General features: G+C 39.5%; 2 protein-coding genes across 2 annotated transcripts in view; one reads left to right on the forward strand and one right to left on the reverse strand.

The window, feature by feature from the left end:
• Positions 1 to 3,666: 3,666 nt before the first annotated feature.
• LOC109423116 (FAST kinase domain-containing protein 4) lies at positions 3,667 to 7,207 on the forward strand. Its single transcript, XM_029856450.2, has 6 exons — positions 3,667 to 3,842; positions 3,995 to 4,196; positions 4,260 to 4,435; positions 4,497 to 5,556; positions 6,774 to 6,843; positions 6,903 to 7,207. Exons 2-6 carry the CDS (start codon positions 3,995 to 3,997, stop codon positions 7,114 to 7,116), a joined length of 1,722 nt encoding a protein of 573 aa, XP_029712310.2. The 5' UTR covers positions 3,667 to 3,842; the 3' UTR covers positions 7,117 to 7,207.
• LOC109423115 (IQ and ubiquitin-like domain-containing protein) overlaps positions 7,192 to 26,716 on the reverse strand; it is a 28,688-nt gene continuing 9,163 nt past the window's right edge. Inside the window, exons 4-8 of the mRNA XM_019698017.3 lie at positions 26,080 to 26,347; positions 17,945 to 18,291; positions 17,713 to 17,876; positions 7,842 to 7,983; positions 7,192 to 7,779 (exon numbers count right to left, since the gene is read on the reverse strand). Coding sequence (XP_019553562.3) covers positions 7,229 to 7,779; positions 7,842 to 7,983; positions 17,713 to 17,876; positions 17,945 to 18,291; positions 26,080 to 26,347 — 1,472 coding nt within the window. The 3' untranslated portion in view covers positions 7,192 to 7,228. The remainder of the gene's footprint in view (positions 7,780 to 7,841; positions 7,984 to 17,712; positions 17,877 to 17,944; positions 18,292 to 26,079; positions 26,348 to 26,716) is intronic.

A 26,716-nucleotide genomic window follows, 5' to 3' on the forward strand; every position in this document is an offset into this window, starting at 1 on the left:
TTGAAGCAAAGGTTTGTACAAAAGGTGTACGCGTTAACACTGAAAGATTTTTTTATAGACTGGATAAACATTTGAGAAGGGTTTAACCAAAGGTTAAACACATCCCTGATAAAAATATTTATCATAAATAAAAGTACGATAAATTTCATTGTTATAACACCATTTTTTCGAAAATTATTCACCATTAAACGTAATGTAATTTGCACAGCGCACTCACCATCACTACTATTGTTTAATACCATTCGGTCAATGGCACTTTTACAATAAAAATGGTGGCCAGGTATTCTTACATAATTGTGGGTAAAAAAATTCTACGAACGATCGACAGTCTTCAGTTTAAACACAGACAAACAGACGTAACACTCTTCAAAACGGCTTGGCACATGCATTTAACGATCAATTCAAATTTCATTTGGTTTGCGCGATCGTTCCACCAGATGCGCTAGTGTTCGATCGCTTTGACGCTTGCCAGTGTACACGTTACTGAATGATGCAAACGAAAATTGCAGGCAATTTGTGTAGTAGTGTGCGTGTCAACAAAACGTCAAATCGAAATCCATCATGGCCGACAGTGTCGCGCGCGGTTCTACCAACAGGTGGCAGTGTGCTAATGAAAATGACACCGGCAAAAGTTTTTGATGAATTTCCTCTAAGAGTTACGTCTGTTTGTCTGTGGTTTAAAGAAATCATGAAAGATTTTTTCCGAAACATTTCGTCTGGAGGTGCTCATTAGAATAGAGCTTGCTGACGTTTATCCACTTATCCGCGAGCGGTAATGGCGGCGGCGGGCATATGCAACCGGTTCAGATTTTGACGTTTCATGGGGGAAAGTCAAAACAATTTCATTCTCCTCCTCACCCTTTCACCCACCGTTTAGTGGCGCCAACCGATTGCGATCCCCAAGAAACGTCAAAATTCGAATCGGTTAATTGTGCCCGCCGCCGCCATTACCGCCAGAGAGTAAAAAAATCGAAGATTGAAAGTGAAGATTGACATTCTCATTTTTTCATTCAAGTTTGGGTTCATTCACAAATATCATAACGCCAAAATTAGCCTGTTTTGACACCCACCCACCCCTTTGTGACACTGTTTGTATGGGAAGAAAAATTATTTGTTCGGGCTGTAACACCATGAAGGACACCCACCCACCCCCTCCAGCGTTATGACATTTGTGAACAAGCCCTTTGGCCACATTCATTGTCAGCTGAATGCCTCTCTTTTTTCATTCAATTCTCTGTCACGAATATTTTTTCGCACGTCGTAAAATGTCCAATTTCTGTTAACAGATGCACAATCCGACTTATTGGACAAATATAGAAGATAATTAATATTCTAATTAACTACTATACACAAGTTTTGAGATGATTGAAAATATAATCGGGAGTTACGGTCCAGTTATATTTCTCAGTGAAAATTGTCAGTGACAGAAAAATGAATGAATAGGTGAAAAAATTCATTCGCCAAAATGAATTTTATTTTGATCCCTCAGTTGAGAATTTTTAAAATTCACGTTGAATTTCACTCATTGAAAATGAAAATTTTAATCTCTGATTACCGCTCGCTGATAAGTGGATTCACCTCTCTCTTTCATCAAGCATGCAGGCGGGATAGGATTTGTTTTCATCGGGAAACCTTTCCTGATGACAACAAAATCCATTCCGCCTGCATGTTTGAAAGGGAAAGGCGAATAAACGTCAGCAAGCTCTATTACATATTGGATGCCGGAATTATTTCTTCAGGTTCCATTTTAGATTTGCATTGGAGCTGGCCAGCTGGGATACAATTTGAAACTGCCAATGACGTCCTTACGCCTGGAAAGTGGACGTCCCCATGTCCATAACTAGTTCAACTGTATTCTTTCGGTACTGCACCGAGTACTGCACTACGAGTAGTTCTGCAGAAGCGGACAAAGGGGCAAGGGCCATAAATATTGTATTGCATGCAGACGCGCCAGCCTTGACGCCAGTGAACATTGGTTCTTGGATTCTTCCTGGTCCGTTCCGAGGTTCGTTCATTGCGGAATCAAAGTGGTAGACTCGAGCCCGAGCTCCGATGAGCCGTCCGACCTAAGCAGCAGCCTCAGCAAGCTACGGAATAACCATTTCTAAATATTTAATAGTATTTGAGCGCAGATACAACAGATATTACTAGATTAAGTTTAAATAAGAGCGAAAGTAACATGAGCGAGTTCTCTTCATCGACTCTCTCTTCTTCAAATAAAAGTGATAAGATGCAAGTATGGTTGAACTTTTTGGTTATAAATCACTAGGTTGCGATGCAATGTAGCGTTTAAGTGTAAACAAGTTCTATTATTGAGTTTGCATCTTGTCACATTAATTTGCAGAAGAGAGAGTCGATTAAGAGAACTCGCGCAAGTTACTTTCGCCCTTATTTAAACTCAATCTCAAGTCTTGTACGAGGTCTAGGCGATCATCTTCACGAACAGCTCACGAAAAGAAAATTCCTTATTAACTCTCTTTTGACATTAGGGTCTTATTTGACCCTCGGGAACTCCAAGAAAAAAAGAGGAAATTCTGAGGTGAATTTTGTTAGAGGAAAGCTTAGGGGAATTTGGGGGAATTTTGGTGCAATTAAGGATGAGATTCCAGTGGATAAACTGTTTGGGTTCCTGGAGAATTTCTTGGGAATTGCAGATGGATTCCGAAAGAAAATGTAATGAATCGGACGTTTCTATGTAATAGTATTTGAGCGCAGATACAACAAATATTAAATAGATTGAGTTTAAAAAAGGGCAAAAGTAACATGAGCGAGTTCTCTTCATCGACTCTCTCTTCTTCAAATTAAAGTGACAAGATGCAAGTATGGTTGCACTTTTTGGTTATCGCTAGGTTGCGATGCAATGTAGCGTTTAAGTGTAAACAAGTTCTATTATTGAGTTTGCATCTTGTCACATTAATTTGCAGAAGAGAGAGTCGATTAAGAGAACTCGCTCATGTTATTTTCGCCCTTATTTAAGGACAAGGTATTTGGAGTACACAGCTCAAAATGAACGGGTTTGGATTAAAATGCATCGCGCTGTTGACAACCACTGAACAATTAGCGTGATGCATTTTCATCCAAATTCGTTCAGCGGTTCTAAAAAATGGTGTTCTAGAAATTTTGAGCTATGTACTCCAAATACCTTGTCCTTAAACTCAATCTCAAGTCTTGTACGAGGTCTTGGCGATCATCTTCACGAACAGCTCACGAAAAGAAAATTCCTTATTAACTCTCTTTTGGCATTAGGGTCTTATTTGACCCAAACCTTACACTACGTCAGCGAGCTGCTGCCAACGTGATGCAAAAAGAAGGTTAAATCACCAAGAGTTCCAGTTAAAATTTTAGATTAAGTTTAAATAAGGGCGAAAGCAATATGTATGTACATAAATATGTAAATAAATAAATAAATAAATAAATAAATAAATAAATAAATAAATAAATAAATAAATAAATAAATAAATAAATAAATAAATAAATAAATAAATAAATAAAAAACAAAGTGTCACATGCGACCTGATCAAAAATTAAACTCCTGATTTTTTTTTTCTTTCAAAACCTTGAGAGGATCGGTAAAGTAGTAGCGGCAAAATGTTTATCGGCAAAAAGGGACAACCCTGTCCCAAAAACCAAAATAAAAGCAGGTGAAACACGCCTATCGTGTTTGACGTTTATCCCTCTTTCTTCATCACATTTTCACGGCAATGAAGAGTAGTGAAAATTAAATTTAAAAAACTTTTAATTCTAGTTTCTTGCAAAACTCTTCGGTCAGTTAGTTACCAGTGAAATTTTTCATTAGGGTGCTTAACCGCGGAAGTGACCGGATAAACGAAAAAGATCCAATAGTGAGTAGGAGAAGCAAGAATCGTGACCAGTAGAGGACAACACAAAGCTGCTCTGTTGACCCGGGGTTATGTTACATAAATTGTCTTGCACGGACCGGGATGTGTTTTGGTTTAGGGTGGCTCAATCTAATCGGTGATTTTCTAACTTCCAGATGTTAAGCTTGCACAAGTTCTACCGAAACGTTGGATTTTGTATATTCAAACGGAATTTTAGTGCCCCAGTGGCACCGTTTGCGTCGCACGTTAGTCCCGACGACGGTAAGGCTGATGAACCTCAGATGGCCGATAGTTCAAACGTGGGTCGAGGTAAAAAGCCAACTGTGAAAGCCGCGAGTACCGCGCAGGCAGCCAAAAGTAAGCATTTTTTTTGTCAGATTTGTGTTGTTGAATACCATTGTTTTCTGCATTGTATTACAGATCCTATAGTTGCGGCAGCTTTTGCTTCGTTGCTACAGGAAGACCGTCCTCAAGGTGCTTCAACAAGTGGTACCGGTTCTAGTGAAATAGATGAAATAATAATTAACGCAAAAACAGTGAATGATCTGCTGAAAATTCCAAGTCAATCCAAAATATCAAGGAAACAGGCATTAAAGGTAGAATGCGTATTATATTCAATCATAAAGATTTAATTAAACTTTTTCTTCCATCATCTAGATCGTTTCCATCCTGGCAGAATGGAGCTCTATACAGAAAGTAGTATTAACGGACTTTGAAAACGACAGCCGCTTCTTGCAACTCTGCAACGTGCTGGGCAGGACAAACAACCGAAATAATGGATCCAAGGTGCAGATTCGACCCGCAATGGCCAGTTCGTTACAAGTAGACGATTTACAGACCGTTCTGGGTGTGACTGCAAACGATGAGGCAGCTAAGCTGATTGCCGGGCTAACGATGCCTCAAATGATCAAGGTGATGTCCTCATTGGCGCAGAAGAAGAAGCGCAGCACTCCACTGTTGCGCTCGCTTGCGTTCAATATAAGCAGCAATACTAATAAACTAAACCTCAAAGAGTGCGGCGATCTGTTGTACGCTATGGCCAGTTTGAACTTCCGAGATCCTGTACTTACAGCACGAATTTGCGTTGACGTAGAATCGGAACTAGCTAGCAACAAAGACAAACCAGCTCCCATTGGATCGATTCTGACTAGTTTGAGCATGTTAAGATACCGAGACACTACGATGCTGGATTTACTGTCCGATTGGATTATTGTCAATCGAGAAATATGCAAAACATCTCAAATCAGTTCATTGTTAATGTCCCTCGCTACCTTAAACTATGAACCAACCAACATGGACGCCATTAAGGCAAACCTCATCAACACCCTGTCGGAAAGTGATTTTATCAAACCGCTGGACTGGTTGAATACGGTGTGGTCACTGGCCGTACTGAATTGCGTTTCCGCTCACCATCTATCATCGGTGCTGAATCCGACCTTCATAGCAACCCTAGAAAATGACCAAAACGGTGAGCTGTCTCCTGCCATCAAAATGAAGCTACTGAATTTGAACGCCTGTGCCAGGCTTGAACTGGAATCTGATAAAGTGGGCATCCCGGGTGGAGTGAACTTGCAAGATCCGAAGTTTTTCGTTCCTATCGATGCATCTAAGGAAAAGCGGATACTTATCGCGGGTATGCTGGACGCGCTCAAAAGCCTACTTCCGTCGGAGAACCACGTTCGGATTAATCGAAGGACGTCGATGGGTTTTGCTGTTGGTGAGTATTGCGTAGTAGATAAATGCATAGAATTTTCTAACTAGCTCTCGGAGACGACCATAAGTTGATTCTTCATTATTCGATACTGCGCGCGTCGCTGGGCTCGCACAGCAACATTGCTGTCATTGTGTGGTGCTGGAGATACGCATCAATGAATGTGGTTGTCATTGTACCTACCCATTGTGCATTAGCTTGTGTCATGGAGGTCGTTTTTCTCAGATCAAGGTATTTTTGATTCCATTTCGGGTTCGGTCAGACTGTACAAAATTTGAGCGCGATCAGTTATGCCTACACTTTGCGCATTGCAATTGAAATTTGTATGGGATTTTATATGGGAAAACTTGCGTTTCTGCATTTTCTCATAGAAGAATAAAATTATTCTGGAAGTATGTATCCGATTATGTAAAAGTGTAGCCTCAGTGTCCTGAAAAACCATGTCGAAGACCCAAAGCGATTCTATTTTTGTGACAAAAGTAATAACCTACTGATCAGACGAGTGTGCTTAACATTTTACATGTAAAGGAATCTCAATTTTTGGCCAGAATTGCCAAAAGTATATTTTTTTCCGCTTCAGATCGCTTTGCGGTCTTCCACAAAGTTTTTCCACGCATCCTGGGCTATACTTTACCGTCAGCGGTTATATAGTATAGGACAATTTTGACCAACTTAAAAAAAAAACGAAGAAGAAGTATGTTTTCCCATGTCAAATATCATACAAACTTCAATCGCGATGCGCAAAATGTGGGTTAAATCAATCATTACCCAAATTTTGGAGAGTTGTTCGGAACCCATAAAGCTTCTAAAAACTTTGATCTGATTGAATCTAATCAATTTGAAATGTTCTCATACAACATTGACAATAGTTTGTATCAGTTTTTTTACACCTCGTTTTGCATCTTTTGGCGTGCATAATCAAGGTAATTTATATTTACCGGTTAGCAGTAACTTTTGACAATTGATTTGCTGAACTCGTTAACTCTTTCACAGTATTTTAGCAAAACAGACCACCGAGTGTATTAAGCTAAATCTGGTAATCTATTCGCTTATAGTTAAATCATTTATTGAGAACTCAGTAAAAATATAGAAAAAAAAAAATGCCGAGCTTATCGTAGTGTGCATGAACTACCTCCAAGATTACACAATGTCGATAGTCGCAAAAACACAAGTAAAAATCATAATTATTGGTAATATAAGATCACCATAATTTTATTTTTCAGATGCCGAGTGCGTGCTGGACACGAAATGTTTACCGTTAGCTGTTGACAAAGATCATCCTGGCGCGAAGAGGTAATGCATTGTTACACTTGACACACTTGTCTTTATTTACACAAGTCCTTATTTTCCAGGATTGCCTTGCTTGTTCATGATTACCACGACATGTGCCAAGGGCCCAACCCGTCTCTGAATGGCGTGCATTCCCTTGCCTGTCGTTTGTTGGAGAAAAGTGGCTACTCCGTACTATCCATCCCCTACAATGAGTTCAATACAAGTGATAAGTTGCTGAAACGAGTTGAGTATTTGCAAAAAATGTTCAAAGCTATCGTTAGTGAAAAGCCTTAGTTGTACGAAACACAAACGGTTTTTAATTGATTCCCAAAATTATGTATAGAGTTCTGGCTGTATAGAAAACAATAAATTACACCCTCACCAATTGGTCTTCTTTGTATAAATTTTAATTAGGTATATTACTTCCATCCAATCCTACTTGCCACCAGGTTCCAGATTCAACAAACACTTGGTCGATTTCTCGCAGTTGCTTGAAGGCTGATTTCGATAACGCATGCTTGTTTCTGATGCTCTGTATGATACTTCTCTCATAGTAAAGCTCCAGATTAACTATCTTCAAGTGCGATCGTGCTTCACCTTCCGTTAGGCATATGCAATTCCACGGTGCCCAGTCATTTGCGATATCCCACCGAGGCAGTCGCAGTTCAGCTCGGTTGGTGGCGTTGGAAATGGCCGAATGACCGTGCCAGATGTTTTCCACAATATGCTTGATATCGTTGTCCTGAATAATGAATGCAAATGAAGAAAGCGCTCCACGTTTTTTCTCATCTCGCCGTATCGATCGGAGTATTGAACGATAGATCGCTATGTCAACGGCTGGCCCTTGAAGGTCGATACATCGCTCGCAGATGCTTGCTGATGTCTGACGCGTATCCAAGGGGAACTTGGTGGTTGGCCGTACCCGGTTGCATTTCTTACAGAGGCGTGTGTTGAGTTCTAAAAAATACAACTAATACTAATACAGTTTCCATCCTATATAAATATGATCACATATGTACTTTTCTTATCGCTATCTTCGATTGTGTCCGTTGAAATAATGTCCATTAAAAGTGGCAACTGACGCTTCCGAAGCAAGTCTAGTCCTGCTTCTCTCACGTTACACAGGAGTAATTGTCTCTCCCGATTCAGCAATGTTTCCAGCTGAAAATTAAAAAAAAAAATAGAGTTAAGAGGCTACATACATACATACATAAATTTATTTGTTCAACATCACATTTAAGACAAGACATAATCAACAATAGTACGCCACAATACTCGGTTTGTGGCTGCTGCTATCCATCCTCGGTCACGCCCAATGCTCGCCAGGTCACGCTCCACCTGGTCCGCCCATCGTGCTCTCTGCGCTCCACGTCTTCTTGCGTACATGGTGCACTTGGTGCGTGGGTGAATCTGTTTCGACCGCAGTTTCTTCTGCAGCCCATAGTAGACCCGACTTCCGCTGATGATGCGCCTCCGAATTTCACGGCTCACGTTGTTGTCAGCCGTCAGTAAGGATCCGAGGTAGACGAATTCCTCCACCACCTCGAAAGCATCCCCGTCCATCGTAACTTTACTACCCAGACGGATCCGGTCGTGTTCGGTTCCGTCTACCAGCATGTACTTTGTTTTTGAGGCATTCACCACCAGTCAGACCTTTGCTGCTTCGCGTTTTAGGCGGGTGTACAGCTCTGCCACCGTTCCAAATGTTCTGGCAATAATGTCCATGTCGTCCGCAAAGCACACAAATTGTCCGGATTTTGTGAAAATCGTTCCCCGGCTGTTGAGCCCGGCCCGGCATCACACCTTCCAGAGCTATGTTAAAAAGTAGTCGATCGAAAAAAGTTCGCCGAAACACTAAGTTAACTATCTACAAAACGCTGATTAGACCGGTCGTTCTCTATGGGCACGAAACATGGACCCTACGTGCAGAGGACCAACGCGCCCTTGGAGTTTTCGAACGTAAGGTGTTGCGTACCATCTACGGCGGAGTGCAGATGGAAGACGGGACTTGGAGAAGGCGAATGAACCACGAGCTGCATCAGCTGATGAGAGAACCAGAGAACCAACCATCGTCCATACCGCGAAAATCGGGAGGCTACGGTGGGCGGGTCACTTCATCAGGATGTTGGATAGCAACTCGACTAAAATGGTTCTCGAGAGTCATCCGACCAGTACAAGAAGACGTGGAGCGCAGCGAGCTAGGTGGGTCGACCAAGTGGAGGACGATCTGCGAACCCTACACAGAGTGCGGAACTGGAGACAAACAGCCATGGACCGAGTGGAATGGAGACGGACACTATGTACAGCAGAGGCCACCCCGGCCTTAGCCTGATCGGTAAGGTAAGGTAAGTATGACGCATTCGATTACGGCCCAACTAACGCTGTTGAACGCGTTCTTTACGTCTGTAACAAGCGTGGAAGCTCACTGCAACGATCTTTACTTCCGCGCCAGGTAGCCGAGCTGTGACAAATGCCCAATGAGACTCTGGTAGGATCACTTCTGAACACACGAGATACCCGCAACCAATTAACCAACAAATAAGCCAATAATCTTAGAAATCCATTAATGCAACGATTCTCTGAACGATTGGCTGAATTTATGTTGGGCAACGCCCAAGGGGCTAGTCGCTTGGAACATTGTGCCAAGAGGTACCAAGCACACCGTCTTATACGCTGTGTGGCACACCGAGGCACTCTGAGGCACAATTTTGACACTTGAGTTTGGGTGAAAAAACTAGGCAACCATGTGCATTTGACCTGCAAAATAAAAACAAACAGTTGGTTGTCTTGGTAGTTGCCAAGCAAAATCTGAATCATCAAGCAGTGGCACTTCGGGGCACACTGAGGCAACGCCTGAGTTTATTCAACCAACCTAACCCCTAGTCGCGACTAGCTCTACTTCTTTCTAATTGGAATTTCTATTCTAGTACGTCACCTCTTTTCTGGATCGAGTGACGTCAGGCGACATGATGACGAGTGGTGACGTAGGGGTTGCGACGACGGTCGACTACGTTGCGTACCGGTACGATGAACACGGATGAACTGTCGCTCGAAAGCTTTTGGGGGAAATTATCCACTCCACGATGCTTATGCTGGCAGCGGATGACTTTTTATGCTGCTCTACCGTATTATGGCGTAGGCTTGTACGGGTATAGTCCCGTAGGCGTGACTTCGTTTTTCGGCCGCGGTACAGTTGATGGGGCCCGCGGAACTTCGCCCTCCCGGCGAGACGGGTGCTCTGGTACGTTGAGCGGTCGTACAGGGTGACGTAAGCACGACCTTACCACCTCCTAGATGGTTTATCCGGTATAGATTACTGTGTGATTCGGTCACGTGGTGGATTCCGGTGGGCAAGATGGAGGCTGTGCCCCGACCGGCGACCTTGGTTTGAAGGTGTGTTTCAAACGATTAACATTGGTTATTTTCAAGCGTTATGATTAATCGTAGTTTCATTTACCTGATTCGACTGGCTAATTCTCTCTGATTCTGCGATTTGATTCCGCTAATTAACAATTCAAAATCCTAATCAAGGAGCGGTTTTTACAATAGTTGTACAATTGCGTTTTACCAATAACTGACATTTGCATATGGCTGCCACTAACTCCTCTGGCAATTTGTCCACGTGAAACACTGGCTTTTCTTCTAGCACACATCCTCTCTTTGGAACTTACTAAACCGGACTGATACCGTAGCTTGCTTTTCAAATCCTCATTCTTTTCAGGCTTCTATTGTATTGTATCGAACGCGACGACGTATTTGTCGGCTTATTGCCGTTCGCTTCTTTTGGAGTGCTATCTCGGCCGTTTTGGTTACAGCCCTAATAGCGTCCACCATCGATCGACTCTTCCGGAAGCCGAACTGGTTATCCGAGAGGACAGTCATCGGGTTTCTCGGTATATACCATCAGCCTCGACAGAATGAATCGTGCTAACAGTTTCCCGGCGGTGTCCAAGAGGTCTGTATATCGACGTGTCGCCAATTGGCTTCCCGGGTTTGGGCAGTAAAACCAACCTTTGCCTTCTCCACCTCTGTGGCAATTTGCCTCTTTTTTTTTCCTTCTAAACCATAGGGGGATAATCTGCTCAACAGACACCCTAACAGAAGGTTAGGGTAGTGTAGGTCTGACAGGCCGTCTTCTACAACAAAAGTAAAATCCAGGACTACTCTCTCCTCGTACCCACCAAACCATTCCTATGGTCACCAAACCCTACGTCTCTCCGGAACCACCAAGAAGGTATTGCTTCAGAGAGGGGCTAGTGCACATCGCACCCACAAGGTTAGCTGCGTAGCCTGCAGCAACGAACATCGTTGACTCGCTTTGGAGAGTCCATCACGGTAACATGCTGGCGCTTAGCCAGTTTCCCGAGTGGTCCTCGCCACTCCCTTTGTCCTCGGAAGGCGGGCAGGGTCAACCCCGCCCGCGCCCTACTGCTGAGCGGACATCAAGAACTGATGCCCACGTGCAACCCGATCTGACCTGCCCGTAAAGAAGGGTATCACTACCCTTCAGGCCCTATCAGATGCACCCGTAGGTTGCAGACAGCAGGATCACAGAGGCAATTCGCCTCTGTCGAGGTACATCTGCATAGCCATTCTGAAAATGTAAGGTGTTACCACACCCACTGTGTGGTGCAGCAAAGAGTCCGATGTGTAAAGCAACCGGTTCTTCCCTACGCACCGATATACATAGTGGTTTCTACTTTTAGTGGTGTTGCGTATACGTACACGTTGCATTACACGAACACTACCTGAGTTACTGGTGGAAAATAGAGATACGAGATCGAGTGTCCCACCCCATGGGTTCAGCGCCCGCGTGAGGTCCGCGCCAGTCTTCTGCGCTTCCTCGGCCGGTGCTGCACCAACCGACGAGCTATAGCTTTTAGATATGGAGTTCACATTTTGGCACGATCATTTCTCAGCTAAAACGATCATTTTCCATCAACGAACTTTTAACATTTCCATTTTTTGCAAAATAAGGGACAGCCTACTGTCCACTGTTGATCACATTGTTGTTGTTGATTACATTTGGGTGTAGATAAATGTAAAAGTAAGATTCTATTAATTGATTACTATTCAAACAGCATTTTTTCGCAATATGTAGCAAAAAATGCATGAAACTTGTTGCAAAACTATAGCTTTTTCCACAATCGCCTTAATCAACCAAGTCGACAAGTCTCGATAGATGAATCTTAAAAAAAACTGTTATGCAACTTATTGCATAGGGTATGTGTGCCATAAGTAATCTCATGTTCCCATATTCATCCCATTCGAAAACAAGCGATAACGGCAACGATTATTCCGTTCTTTTTGTTTTCATGCGTGCTCACTTCTAACAAAAAAAAATACAAAAATATGGAACAAAACAAACAACGCTTCAATCCTTTGTTTTTCGTAGGGTGAAAATGGGAGCAATTTGCTTAATAATGAAACCAATACCCTACATAACAATTTCAGAGAAAATTTATAAAAAAGCGTTTTTTTTTCTGTTGACTCTCAATTGCACTTAGGAGGTACATAAAGCATGTATTCGCAATAATCGGGACACAGAAATACAGCTGTAACTCTGCAATAGATACATTAAAATTCCTCAAATATGGCTTAATAACATCTTAAGGTGTGTTAATTTCAAGTACAAAATTTCATGTGAATCGGTGCAGTACTTTTTGTCGTAGCCATGAAAGAGTAGAATGTGCGACATTGAATTTTGTACAGCCCCTAGCTTTGCTTGTCAGTGTTGTAGCTTTTGAATTTGGCAAAGGAAATGGCTGAAATTTTGAACACAAACCTCTCAATCTACAATTGTTGCAATAGCAATATTTCAAAAAATCGATGTATCTACTATCAACAATTTTGTAGTCGTAGGACTGAACGTGATTTTAGCCCCTAAGACAGCAATTAGTCAGCACCCTTTATTGTTTCGATTGTACTATTGAAAGTACGATACCAATAATCGTCTAATTTTGCAGGCATAATATACACATAATCAACTACCTTCTGTGAAAATTTCATGAGAATAGGCAGAGAAATTCAAAAGTTATGGATAGGCAAACATCGCACATGAAACATACGAAAAATTTATAACTAACATTCACCCTTATCGACACCAGTAGCTTTCAAACCATTTGATCAAAGTTGATGAAATTTTGCTAGAAAGTGTCTCTATAAGTATCACACCTGCTAACGAAATTTCATAATTACCTATTATCACAGAATTTTGAACTGTAGCGTAAAAGAACCATCTATTATGCGAATGAAAATTGGTCATGATTATATTTACAAAATGCTTAAAACCACGTCTGTTTGTTTTTTTATCCACAGTTAAAAGTAGGGGTAGGCGGGGCAATATGGACACCCGGGGCAGAATGGACACCCTCAATATTTTGAAATATGCTAACTTTTTTGAACCTTTAATGAATGGAGAATAGAGTCCATTTGTCTAAAACGTAGTTTCAGGAAAGAAACATTCGAAATTAAAGTTAGATTTTACACGAAAAAGTTGGAAATATCTTCTGCTGCCGGGGCAAAATGGACACTCACCTTTTTGAAAGAAGTGGCAAGGGAAAAATATAACCTAAATCACAAACCAACCAAATTCTTCGATTTCAGTATATTTTCGGTTAAATGTTCACTATAGTAGACATACAGTGACCGGCACAAAAAAAGATCCACCATATAGTTATTAGAGTTTCTAATAAAAACTACATGTAAAATGATAAAATATGCCTTTCAATGAATGCACTTTATCCATTTTACATAGTTTTAGTAATCTGTGTTGAAAAATATTTGGTTTTTGAAGAATACTATGATTTATGATAAGATTGAGAAAGTTGCTTAAAAATTAGGTGTGACAGAAAAAAAGATCCACTTGGCAATTAATTCTGAAACTTCAAAATTTCGCCACATTATCCCACTTTTTGCTTCTTGGTGTATGCTGTTCTGATGTTTTTGACATATGAAATTTATTTTGACATGAGATTTATTAATTTTAGGATGATATGGGGCGAATTTATTTTACATAGTGAATATCATGGGTCAATTATCCCTAACCTACAGAAACTGTGTGTAAGCATAAATGAATGCTTTTATTCTACAATATAACAATAATTCAGCTTGCAGACATGCAGGGATGTACTTTTTTTAACATTTTTTTTGAGTTTTGGTCGACTGATGTAAAGAAATTTATGTGTCGTAGTAACCTTTATTAAGGATTTTTCGATAACTCAAAACACTCTCACGTTTGTGTATCGCAATTATTTTTTTTTTATAATCTTTATTAGTATCTCAATCAATTTTTACATGCATCAACTTAATCTAGGTGTTCTGTGTATTATAACACACTATTTATCATCCTATTTAATTTGGTGAAATAAATTTAAGCTATTATCAATACTAATTAATAACATATTACATTTCATTTGCTTTAGCACTTAAGATTTTTTGCAGGCTTTATTTTTCACCTGCGTGTCAGAAATACATTTTTTCAACTTATCCTAACCCTAACCCAACTTAAGCTATTGCACTGTTCACACCAAATCGAACTGCACAGTATGAAAGTGTGACGGTTGAAAAGTGTGACGATAAGTGTAACCGGCCTGTCTGACAGCATTTTGACGTCGAGAAATGTCACAGATTAGCACGTGATGTGTGATTCGCCTGATTCTTCCTCGGTTTTGTTTTGATTCTCATCCATCTGACAACTCTCCAACTCGAATTTCTCTCTTTGTTTCTCACCAAAGTCATTACCGGGTGGCCAGTTGTGCAGGTTTGTGCGTTTATATCAGTGGAAAAAGTTTGTGAAATGTAGAGTTTATGAAACTAATGTCGGCAACCGTGCCCGAGTACAAACATAGTGTGAGAGGCGGATTGCATCAAAAATCCATCTTTGAAAGCAACCAGCAATAGAAGACTGCAACGATTTTTGACGGAAGTTGGCAATGATTTTAGTTGACATCTGTTCCAATGTTTCAATATTAGAAATTTGATGTAACTCATTAGTGCTATACCAGGGAGGCAACTTCAGAATCATTTTCAAAATTATTTTGAATCCTCTGAAGTTGCTTCTTTCTGGTATTGCAACAGCTCGACAGCGTACAACATGGCCGGTCTGAAAATTTGTTTATAAATCAAAAATTTGTTTTTGCGACAAAGTTTTGATTTTCTATTAATAAGTGGGTATAAACACTTAATGTATTTATTGCACTTAGTTTGAATACTTTCTATGTGGCTTTTAAAAGTTAAGTTTTTATCTAGTAAGAGCCCTAGATACTTAACTTCTTCCGACCAATTTATTGGAGTTCCCCTCATAGTGACAACATGTCTACTTGAGGGTTTCAAATAAAGAGCTCTTGGCTTATGTGGGAATATGATAAGTTGAGTTTTGGAAGCATTTGGAGAAATCTTCCATTTTTGCAAATAAGAAGAAAAAATATCTAAACTTTTTCGCAATCTACTACAAATGACACGCAAACTCCGCCCCTTGGCTGAGATACCTGTATCATCTGCAAATAACGATTTTTGACATCCCTGTGGCAAATCAGGTAAGTCTAAGGTAAAAATATTGTATAAGATTGGTCCCAATATGCTGCCTTGTAGAACACCAGCTCTTACAGGTAATCTACATATCTGACTTGGAATTTTGATAGTTTACCTGAAGTGTCCGATCCGATAAATAGATTTGAATAATTTTAATAACATATAGTGGAAAATTAAATTGTTTCAGTTTTACGATCAAGCCTTCGTGCCAAACACTAACGAATGCTTTTTCTATGTCAAGAAGTGCTACACCAGTGGAGTAACCTTCAGATTTATTGGAACGAATGAAATTCGTTACCCGTAAAAGTTGATGAGTAGTCGAATGACCATGGCGGAATCCGAACTGCTCATTGGCAAAAATAGAATTTTCATCAATATGAATCATCATTCTATTTAAAATAAGTTTTTCAAAAAGTTTACTGATAGATGACAGTAAGCTAATTGGACGATAACTAAAAGCTTCGGCAGGATTTTTGTCAGGCTTCAAAATTGGAACAACTTTAGCATTTTTCCATTTTTCAGGAAAATATGCTAACTGAAAACATTTGTTAAATATATTAACCAAAAATCATAAGCAACTTTCTGGAAGTTTTTTGATGAGAATATAGAAAATTCCGTCATCACCCGGAGCTTTCATATTCTTAAACTTCTTCATAATAGATCTCACTTCGTCCAAATCAGTGCCCAATGTGTATCGCAATTATTACCTCCTTCTGCTTGTGATACAGCTTGCTAGAGGTATATTCTATCATGCACACTTAGGTAATTACAAATTTCCAACGTATCACAAGTGATACGAACGGTGTGTATTCATAATGTTAACTTTTTACGTCAAATCCGACTGTCGCTTCAATATACACGTTCTCAAAATCGAAAATTTTCAAAAAATAAAGCATCAGATCATCTAGCTGTCTTTGGTAATTGTTTACGTTGGAATGCAAGGAATATATGTGCCGAAAAGACCAACATGATTTGACGCTAGCATTCCTTGCAATCACTCATTTTATGTGTGGTCATAATTTAATACCATTGTGATTTAATGTTGAAAGTTAATATTATGAATATACACCGTTCGTATCACTTGTGATACGTTGAAAATTTGTAATTATCTAAGTGTATATGATAGAATGTACTCCTGGCAAGCTGTATCACAAGCAGATGGAGGTGATTATTGCGATACACAAACGTGAGAATGTTTTGATTTATCAAGATATCCTTAATGAAGTTCACTACACATGAATTTCTTAGCATTTTTTGACCAAAACTCATGGAACTTGTCAAAAAAAAAAAAAATACATCCCTGCATGTCTTAAAACTGAATTATTGTTATATTGTAGAAGAATAGCATTCATTAATGCTTACATACAGTTTCTGTTGTTTGAGGATAATTGATCCATGATATTTACTATGTAAAATAAATTCGCCCCATATCACCCTAAAATTGATAAAACTCATGTCAAAATAAATTTCATATGCCAAAAACATCACAACAGCATACACCAAGAAGCAAAAAGTGGGATAATTTGGCGAAATTTTGAAGTTTCAGAATTAATTGCCAAGTGGATCTTTTTTTCTGTCATACCCAATTTTTAAGCAACTTTCTCAATCTTATCAGAAATCACAGTATTCTTCAAAAACCAAACATTTTTCAACACAGATTACTAAAACTATGTAAAATGGATAAAGTGCATTCATTGAAAGGCATATTTTATCATTTTTATATGTAGTTTTTATTACAAACTGTAATCATTATATGATGGATCTTTTTTGTGCCGGTCACTGTAGGGTGAAACAAATTGGTCAAAAATCGAAAGCAGTGGGAAATAGTTGTTCTGGGCACAGCTGTACATGCCGACAGCTGTACATGCTAAATAGACTTTAAAAGGATACATGTATCAAAAAACTAAACTTTTTCGACATCTTGCCAGGTAAAGTTAGCAAAAACCTTAGGGTGTCCATATTGCCCCGCCTACCCCTAATGCATCGATTTTTATGAAATTTGGCACGAATAATAAACATACACCAAAGTGTTCTCGGTCAATTATTTGGTCAATTTCACAGATTCATTACAGAGGTACAGCCGTGTACTTATGTGTCCCGGTTATTGCGTAAACAGGCTTTATAAGTTTTAAAATATTGTCCATTAAAAAGCCCACTGGAAAACCATAACCGAAGGTGTTGAATTTTTACTCAATCTATCTTATGAATCAGTGAGCCGATGATCGAATAATGCATAGAAGAATGAATGGAATGAAAGGGAAATGGTAGAAGCTGTCTACTGATGGGGATTATGCTAGTGCGGTAGGCAGCAAAAATGTGAGGCATCATCAGTGATTTGGATAATTGCTATAAGCTTACCTCGTCCACCGCGGGGTGCACCACTTTGGCGATGACATCGGAGAGGCGATTAAGCAGCGTAATCCGCTCGTGGGTCCCCTGCGTTTCGTCCGCCAACTTTCGATAGTAGTTTGTCAAATACCGCGCTCGCTGATTCTTCAACGTATCCATTTGAATAATCAAGCCTATGAAAGAACAAAGGGTAAATGTATAATATCGAAGCGATTTTTCCTGGCGGATTGAGTCCAATTACTGTTATAGCCGACCCACTTCACAGGGTCGCCGAGCTTTTTCAAAATTTGTTCGTTGCGCACTTTCTTCGCTTCTTCTTGCAGTATCTGTCGCTGCCGCTCGATTCCGTTTAGTAGCTGGACTTCTTTGTCGAGCAGCATGTTCATTTCGGCGATTTTAGGGGCACCTGAGTATTTCTCACAAATCTGTTTTAATTCGTTTTCTTTCCACATCTGCACCTGAGCATAGAGTGCGTCAAAGTCTTGCTTTGTTTTTGGAAAGGTTTTAACTATGCACTCCTTCCGGTACTCATCTTGGCGGGCTTTGGTGCGTTTGCTCTCACGGCGTTTCTGCTCCTTCTGAAGCCGTCTGAAAAGGGACACCACTTATGAATGTTGCCATTCCTTCAAAATCGAAAGCACCGTAATTTCGGGTGAAATTTATCAAAGTGATGGCCTTTAAACTTGAAACAATTTGTAAAAAATGTCCATCATATGGCTCAAAAGTTATTGAATGGTGAGTTTACATTTTTTACAGCCAATTAGTCACATATTTCTGAATAAAAATTCATTTTTTTTCACAACTTCATGATAGGCGAACTTTAAAGGCACTTTCAAACTTTAGTAGCTGTATGTCTTAACAAATCCGATGAGTTTGACGATTTTGTCTAATTGTTTGGGTAATTTATTATTTATCAACCCCCCCGCCCCCCTCGAACATATTCAATTTCAATGATATTTTGGTTATTTTGGAGCAATATAAATGGAACTTTTGAAAAATAGAACCATGACTTGTTCCTCCTTTACACTTATGCATTAAAAGTTTTACATAAAAGTCAACGGTTTCGGCAAAAACAGGGGTGTCCATTTCGCCCCGAGTGTCCATTATGCCCCTAATCCCCCTACACACTTATTTCTGAATTGCCCGTTCGGTACTTTTTTGACGAGATTATAACAGCAGTACGATCTCGGTAGTATCGGTAACACAAGTTTACAAAAAAAAAACGAAAGTCGTGAACTTCTGTCAACGACCAAAATTTTTGAAGCACAATTTAGTGCTGATTTCGAAACCGACCTTCAAAAAATTTTAAGTAGAACAGTTTTTGAGTTTTAGCTCAATATCGAGTTTTGCAACTTTTCAATATATGTAATTTACTAAAATTCAAATATCTTGCGTTTTGTTCAACCAATTTTAAATCTTTTTCCATAAATTAAAAGCTGAATACAATACCATTCGATCATCTGAATACAGGTTTTGCGTTAGATTGATGAAATTCAAGATATTGGCGAGTTTTAGGGACGATCTTCTTAAATTTTAGCAAAACTCCCAAATTTTTTTGAAGAAATGTATTTTTTTCAATAAGAAAAAACCAACTTAAAAATTCTTTCTCGACGTTTATTTGACATATCATATGTAGGCGAGTTACAGTAAAAAATTCAGCTCAATCGGAGCATTGGTTACGGAGTATGAGATGTATGAAGTGAGCGACATTGCTTAAAAATAGAACAAAAATCGATTTCAAATCATCAACCTTGTATGGAAAGTCGAAAAAATTTCCGCTCTACTGTAATTTTTTTCTTTCGCGATTTCGAACTCAGGGCATGATTCTACACCAAAAATGATCATCAGCTTACCGAGTTCAAAAATACTGTAAACTAGTGTAATCGATTCTACTGAAGTTCAGTAAAACAACTGTCAAAATCGTATGGAAAAGATAAACAATGCATTTTTGCTGAACGAGCTCGGTGCTCAGCAGTTTTAATCTCGTCAAAAAATTACCGAACTCGGTAATCAAAATTAAGTGTGTATGTATCAATCTAACACTTGTTTAAGATCTATATTGCATTAGTTGAATTTATCATCCATAGTAACTGTTGGGATGTCTATGACCCAAAATGAAATCTATAATACGTCATTCAGAATAGTAACTGCTATACAATGAATCAATCGCCTCAAAACTTCATGATACAAATAAAAAAGATATATATGAGAAATGTAATCCCCTAACATCCCACCAGTTTATGATAGTAGACTTTTTTCACAAAAAAATGCCGGTGCTCGAAAACTACCTTAGTTACATCAAATATTTTACCCTAGTTTCGTTTGAAATGAGCTGTAGATCACCTTACGGTGTAACCGTCGGTTACAAATATCAATTGTAGCTCCACCACAATTACCCAACTCCTACAGTCCTTCCCGGATTCTCCAACCATTAAGCCCTTTTAAAAGAATACCCTCATAAACATTGGAACAGCGGCACTCATTTGTGAGCTTGGCGATGAGTGAGCCTGAACCACTCTCATGTTCCACTGTGTCAGAAGTGACAGGATTTATGACGAGCAGTTTGAACCGGTAAGGCAAAATATTACCAAGCCCGATCAACAGATGGAGCGCACGTAAACTGATTAGGGTGTGCATCAAATGAACAACATAAATGTCAAATATCATGATATTGAACTTATTGTTACATATCATGATATTCGACATTTAGACCGATCACCTATAAATAACGGGTAGTGAGAATGAAAATTCCTCTTCTTCGCTTGTGACCCCAGACCGATTAGTAGTGCGCGCGGTTTTATTTAATTAATCGAAAAATGTGAGGTTAATGTAATGCCTCCAATATAGTGGAAATACTAAACTTTTGTGTTATTTTTCTTTTTAGTTGTTTGAAAAAACGTGTTAAAGTTGTTAGTAGAACATGCAAAAAAGTGTTAAATGTTAGTAAAATCTAAACACGATTAAAATGGTTAGTTTTGTTAGTGTTAAAATGTTTCTAAAAATCTAATGGTTCTTAAAATTATATTTAGTGCGACTATGTACAACCTAACCTAAAAGTGAAAACGAGTAAGAACTGAAATTAGAAACGAACAAGAAAAAGGTAATTGAAAAACTGTAAAATGTGTAAAACGAACGAAAGATTAGTAAAAGTGACGTCACAGGGGAACTAAAAAGTGGTTAGGTCCAAAGTGGGCCTTTTTCTTGTATTTGCCAGCAAAATTCGGTGCACAAGTGGTCCCATCGCCCGCCTTTGACAAGCGAGAAGAATTCTGAAACGAGCTCGGGTAGCAAATACGTTTTGCAATGCTACCGACGCTACTAGCCGCCATCTTCAGTAGCAAAGCTCCGTCGAGCGGTCCAGCGGCCGCCATTGCTACTAACTCCAGCGAGAGCATCAGCCGATGCACCAATACAGCCACCATTCCAGTTGGCGAGAAAGCCGCCAACCATAGCAACCATCACTACAGTCAGCATCTCGTCTAGCGAGAACATCGCTCACCATGGCAACACCTCTACAAACAACCCTGATCAGGATACAAACAAAATGCGCAAGTACCCTTGTAAACAATGACGTCACCAATAAATATGTATGTATTAGGCCTAAACACATTCGCAGCAACCATACAATTAGAAATGACCATGAGTGTTAGTGTTTCCCCTTGTTTTGTGTTTGTCCCGTTTTGCCGGACCCATAAAGGGGTCTCCAACCCTCGTCGCTCTTGCGGTCCCTCGAAAAGTGGTGAGTTTTAGATTCGAGCACCCATCGGTAACCGGTTTGATGTTTCACTGTATTTCCTTGTGCGTGTACGACATTTGTTGATATTCGTTCCATTTCCGTATGTTCCTGTTCAAGTAAATACCTTCGGCTGACCCGGAGAGAGAGAAAACAAGCTAAAATCCAATTCAACGACCCTGTAGACCCAAAAACCCTATTCCCTGAGCTGACGAGTTACAAATTGGCGCCCAACTAAAATGATTTTGAATTTTCATTTCTCCCGGTGGGGGAGAGAAAAACAGAAACCTGTTTTGGGTGATTTTCTTCGTCCTCCAAACGAAGGTACTTTAAACCTTAAAGTTCAATAATGAACCGATTTTGATAAAGTTCTGCTTGGTTAAAGCAGACCCTAAAGTTACCTGTTTTGCATGCTTGTACATATATTAGGAAAGTATTTAAATTTGCATGAATTAGTTTTTATGAACAAATTTTAGGTATTTTGGAATGCGCTTGAAATAATTAGTTTTTTTTTTTCAATTAAGTGCGAAATCGTAATCGTTAGAATAACAAATTTTCTTTAATCGCCGCGTACGTTAAATTCAAATCAGTCCGCGAAAACAGCTCTCTGTAGAGGAACGTGATTGAAAACGTTGAGAAACACTGTCGAAGTGTAATGTAATGCCGAGAACAATACACACAAATCTCAGCACGATCAATAGAGCACGAGAACAAACGGATTTGTTTACCGTCGAGAACCGCGATTTACGATGAGTCAGAGCAAAGCCTGCTCTGTCGCTTTTCGATTTGAGAAGCGAATATTCGAAAGTTCATAAGCACGTATAGTATTCCGTCGGAAATTGTTGAAATATTGATTCGTTTATTAGCTTAAACCCAAACCCATGCAAGAGAACGAGCAGAAGACGTAATGCTGAATCTGCAGTCTTGATCATTGTGACCGACATCGCGATCGACAAGTAACCCGAACAAAACGAAATTCCCAGTTAGGCCCCGAAAACTACAAAAGTGAATCTTTCAAATTGCATTTCATTATTTTGGTAATGTTTTGGATAATCGGAGGCAGTACAACCACTACAAACACCGTAAGGCCGCCAGGTCATAGACTTTTATTTGATTTTCTCCTGAAACATGCAGTGAGAGGTAGATCATGTATTTTTCTGCTCGGGTTTCACACCTGAGGGTCACACAACGAAACATAGTTTGAGCGGACACTTGCGTATCTTCGTGGAAGGTCATGATAGTGCTCTGCGGAATAGAAGATGCAACCTCGATTGGAACCGGCTCGAATGGTCGAGCTGGTGATTACCCTTATTCCATCGTAGGTCATATTCGGTGGAAGATCCAAAGTGATACCTGAAACCGAAACTGATCAATGAAGTTCCTTCAGATCAGTCGTTTGATTGAGTAATTACTCACCATGTATATGTCCGGACGCGGACTACAATATAGCACGGAAGTCGCTAGAAAAGAATAAACAACATTACCTAGTCAACTCTACTGTTCACGATATATTACTCATACTTGGAAATTCAACGTTATTGCCTCCGGAGGAAATTGATTCGGTGTAGGGCCGGTTCTCTTTAAACAGATAGATGGAAGTCGACCGATCATTGATAGTTTCGAATCGTTTGCCCGAACTTTCTGAAGAAGTTGCCTTAGGATAAAATCGTGTTGTGATTTGCCGAGACATCCGCGAGTAAACGTTTATAACCGGGATTCGCGAACCGTTGTTATTACGTCGAGAAGTAAACAGTAGCAAGTTTGAACATTCCAAACGCACATCAGTGTGAGTGATGTGTTCCCTCTTTCAAAGCTTTCCTTCCTCTCAAGGATCGAGGAAGATAAACAAGCATTAATGAGGAGGCAACCATCGTATTCCCATTCTAAAATACAAAGTGTATGAGCAAAAGAATTGCCATAAACAGTTTCGACCATTCAAAATGAAAAATGAAAATGAAAATTTTTTAGGAAGGACGACGGGGTATTGTAACCGTCGGTTACAAATATCAATTGTAGCTCCACCACAATTACCCAACTCCTACAGTCCTTCCCGGATTCTCCAACCATTAAGCCCTTTTAAAAGAATACCCTCATAAACATTGGAACAGCGGCACTCATTTGTGAGCTTGGCGATGAGTGAGCCTGAACCACTCTCATGTTCCACTGTGTCAGAAGTGACAGGATTTATGACGAGCAGTTTGAACCGGTAAGGCAAAATATTACCAAGCCCGATCAACAGATGGAGCGCACGTAAACTGATTAGGGTGTGCATCAAATGAACAACATAAATGTCAAATATCATGATATTGAACTTATTGTTACATATCATGATATTCGACATTTAGACCGATCACCTATAAATAACGGGTAGTGAGAATGAAAATTCCTCTTCTTCGCTTGTGACCCCAGACCGATTAGTAGTGCGCGCGGTTTTATTTAATTAATCGAAAAATGTGAGGTTAATGTAATGCCTCCAATATAGTGGAAATACTAAACTTTTGTGTTATTTTTCTTTTTAGTTGTTTGAAAAAACGTGTTAAAGTTGTTAGTAGAACATGCAAAAAAGTGTTAAATGTTAGTAAAATCTAAACACGATTAAAATGGTTAGTTTTGTTAGTGTTAAAATGTTTCTAAAAATCTAATGGTTCTTAAAATTATATTTAGTGCGACTATGTACAACCTAACCTAAAAGTGAAAACGAGTAAGAACTGAAATTAGAAACGAACAAGAAAAAGGTAATTGAAAAACTGTAAAATGTGTAAAACGAACGAAAGATTAGTAAAAGTGACGTCACAGGGGAACTAAAAAGTGGTTAGGTCCAAAGTGGGCCTTTTTCTTGTATTTGCCAGCAAAATTCGGTGCACAAGTGGTCCCATCGCCCGCCTTTGACAAGCGAGAAGAATTCTGAAACGAGCTCGGGTAGCAAATACGTTTTGCAATGCTACCGACGCTACTAGCCGCCATCTTCAGTAGCAAAGCTCCGTCGAGCGGTCCAGCGGCCGCCATTGCTACTAACTCCAGCGAGAGCATCAGCCGATGCACCAATACAGCCACCATTCCAGTTGGCGAGAAAGCCGCCAACCATAGCAACCATCACTACAGTCAGCATCTCGTCTAGCGAGAACATCGCTCACCATGGCAACACCTCTACAAACAACCCTGATCAGGATACAAACAAAATGCGCAAGTACCCTTGTAAACAATGACGTCACCAATAAATATGTATGTATTAGGCCTAAACACATTCGCAGCAACCATACAATTAGAAATGACCATGAGTGTTAGTGTTTCCCCTTGTTTTGTGTTTGTCCCGTTTTGCCGGACCCATAAAGGGGTCTCCAACCCTCGTCGCTCTTGCGGTCCCTCGAAAAGTGGTGAGTTTTAGATTCGAGCACCCATCGGTAACCGGTTTGATGTTTCACTGTATTTCCTTGTGCGTGTACGACATTTGTTGATATTCGTTCCATTTCCGTATGTTCCTGTTCAAGTAAATACCTTCGGCTGACCCGGAGAGAGAGAAAACAAGCTAAAATCCAATTCAACGACCCTGTAGACCCAAAAACCCTATTCCCTGAGCTGACGAGTTACAACGGTTACTCACATATTTTTCCTAATAATATTTCTGACCTCACAAATGAATGTTTCAATGGTAGCGAAATTGAGAAGAAGCAATGCCGTTCTATTTTTGATGTCTAGTGTCCAGTTAAAAACGTATTTTATTGAGTGATAATCCTCATAGTTTGATTTTATTTCCAATGCACATTTGAAGCGAATTTGGAATAAGTAAATCAATTTTTATTCAATTTGGCGATTTTTCAAAGTTGTGTGAAGATGAATTCCGTAACACCCCATGAGTTCTTAACATCCCATTTTACGGTACACAACGCCACTAAATTTGTGCAGACTGAGTTTCGTTTCAATTCAACAGAATTATGTTTTTTTACTATTACTTTAGAGCTTTTAGTAGAACTTGTTACTTCAGACTCTAGTTTAATTTAAAACACTTCACTAATACTTCACTTTTGCAAAAGAAAATAAAAAATGAATAACTCTTTTTAAAGAAAAACTAGAAAGGACGAGCAAATTCCTTTTAATTCTAGTACTGTGCTTATCTTCGGACAGATAGGCCTATTTCGTCTGTGACTTACAGAGCACTTGACACTGAAGAAGTCTGTAAGTCACAGACGAAATAGGCCTATCTGTCCGAAGATAAGCACAGTAGTAGAATTAAAAGGAATTTGCTCGTCCTTTCTAGTTTTTCTTTAAAAAGAGTTATTCATTTTTTATTTTCTTTTGCAAAAGTGCAGTATTAGTGAAGTGTTTTTAAATTAAACTAGAGTCTGAAGAATTATGTTTTCAATTTTACCTATGACTCTATTTTTAATTAAAAAAAGTTTCCGGATTCGAACCAAGAACCTTGACATCACCAGGCTCGCACGCTACCACTTGGCTATCGAACCGGTTGATGTGAGAAGAAAAAAAAACGCACACAATAAGCGTTGGTGATCATGTTTTGCCATGGTGAATTTAAAAACATTTTTATGCTTGTCATTACTGCAAGCCGCCTTTCAGTGTAGAGGACTTTATGGTATATATAGATGCGAAGATCATTACAAATGTATTAGAAAGTCCCTTGCACTTACCTCCATTCTGCTGCGCTTTCTTTTATTAGCTTCTGCCACATGTAACGCCGGAAATTACGCTGGATAAGCGTTACTTTTCCTACGAGATCGATGCGCTTGGTCATTTCGTCATAGCTTTCGTATTTTCGTGCAACGATGACGCGGTCAGTGTACCGGGATGCATAGGAATGCTCGGTGGCGTCTCCGTAGTTGACCGTGGCCTGATCACGTGGTGTGTCTATTTCGATGGCTTTTTCTTCAACGGTTTGGGTATCACGGCTCAGTATGCCTTGAACATGATGGAAACCAGATAATTTTTTTTATATAAAAATAAAACTACTCATTGTCATATAAAAAAGTTAATAAAAAATGCCGTTGGATCTTTCAAACTAGAATAACCTCAGATTTCACTGATACCAGGATGTGCAATTAAGAATTAAGCAAATCGGTTACATCACATTTTCCGGAATGACACAATTGGGTTTTTAAATTTAGAAAAATTCAATGATTTTATATTTTTAGACGAAAGAGCACCTTTTTCTAAGCCTCTATGTTTTTTTTTCAGATTTTTAGAACTTTGTTTTGATACCTAAAATCAATTTCAAAAAGATTTATTCAAATCACCTTTTGACAGCTGAGCAACTGCTTGACAGCTGCA

Source organism: Aedes albopictus, chromosome 1 (genome assembly GCF_035046485.1).
Source record: "Aedes albopictus strain Foshan chromosome 1, AalbF5, whole genome shotgun sequence".
Classification (NCBI taxonomy): Eukaryota; Metazoa; Arthropoda; class Insecta; order Diptera; family Culicidae; genus Aedes; species Aedes albopictus.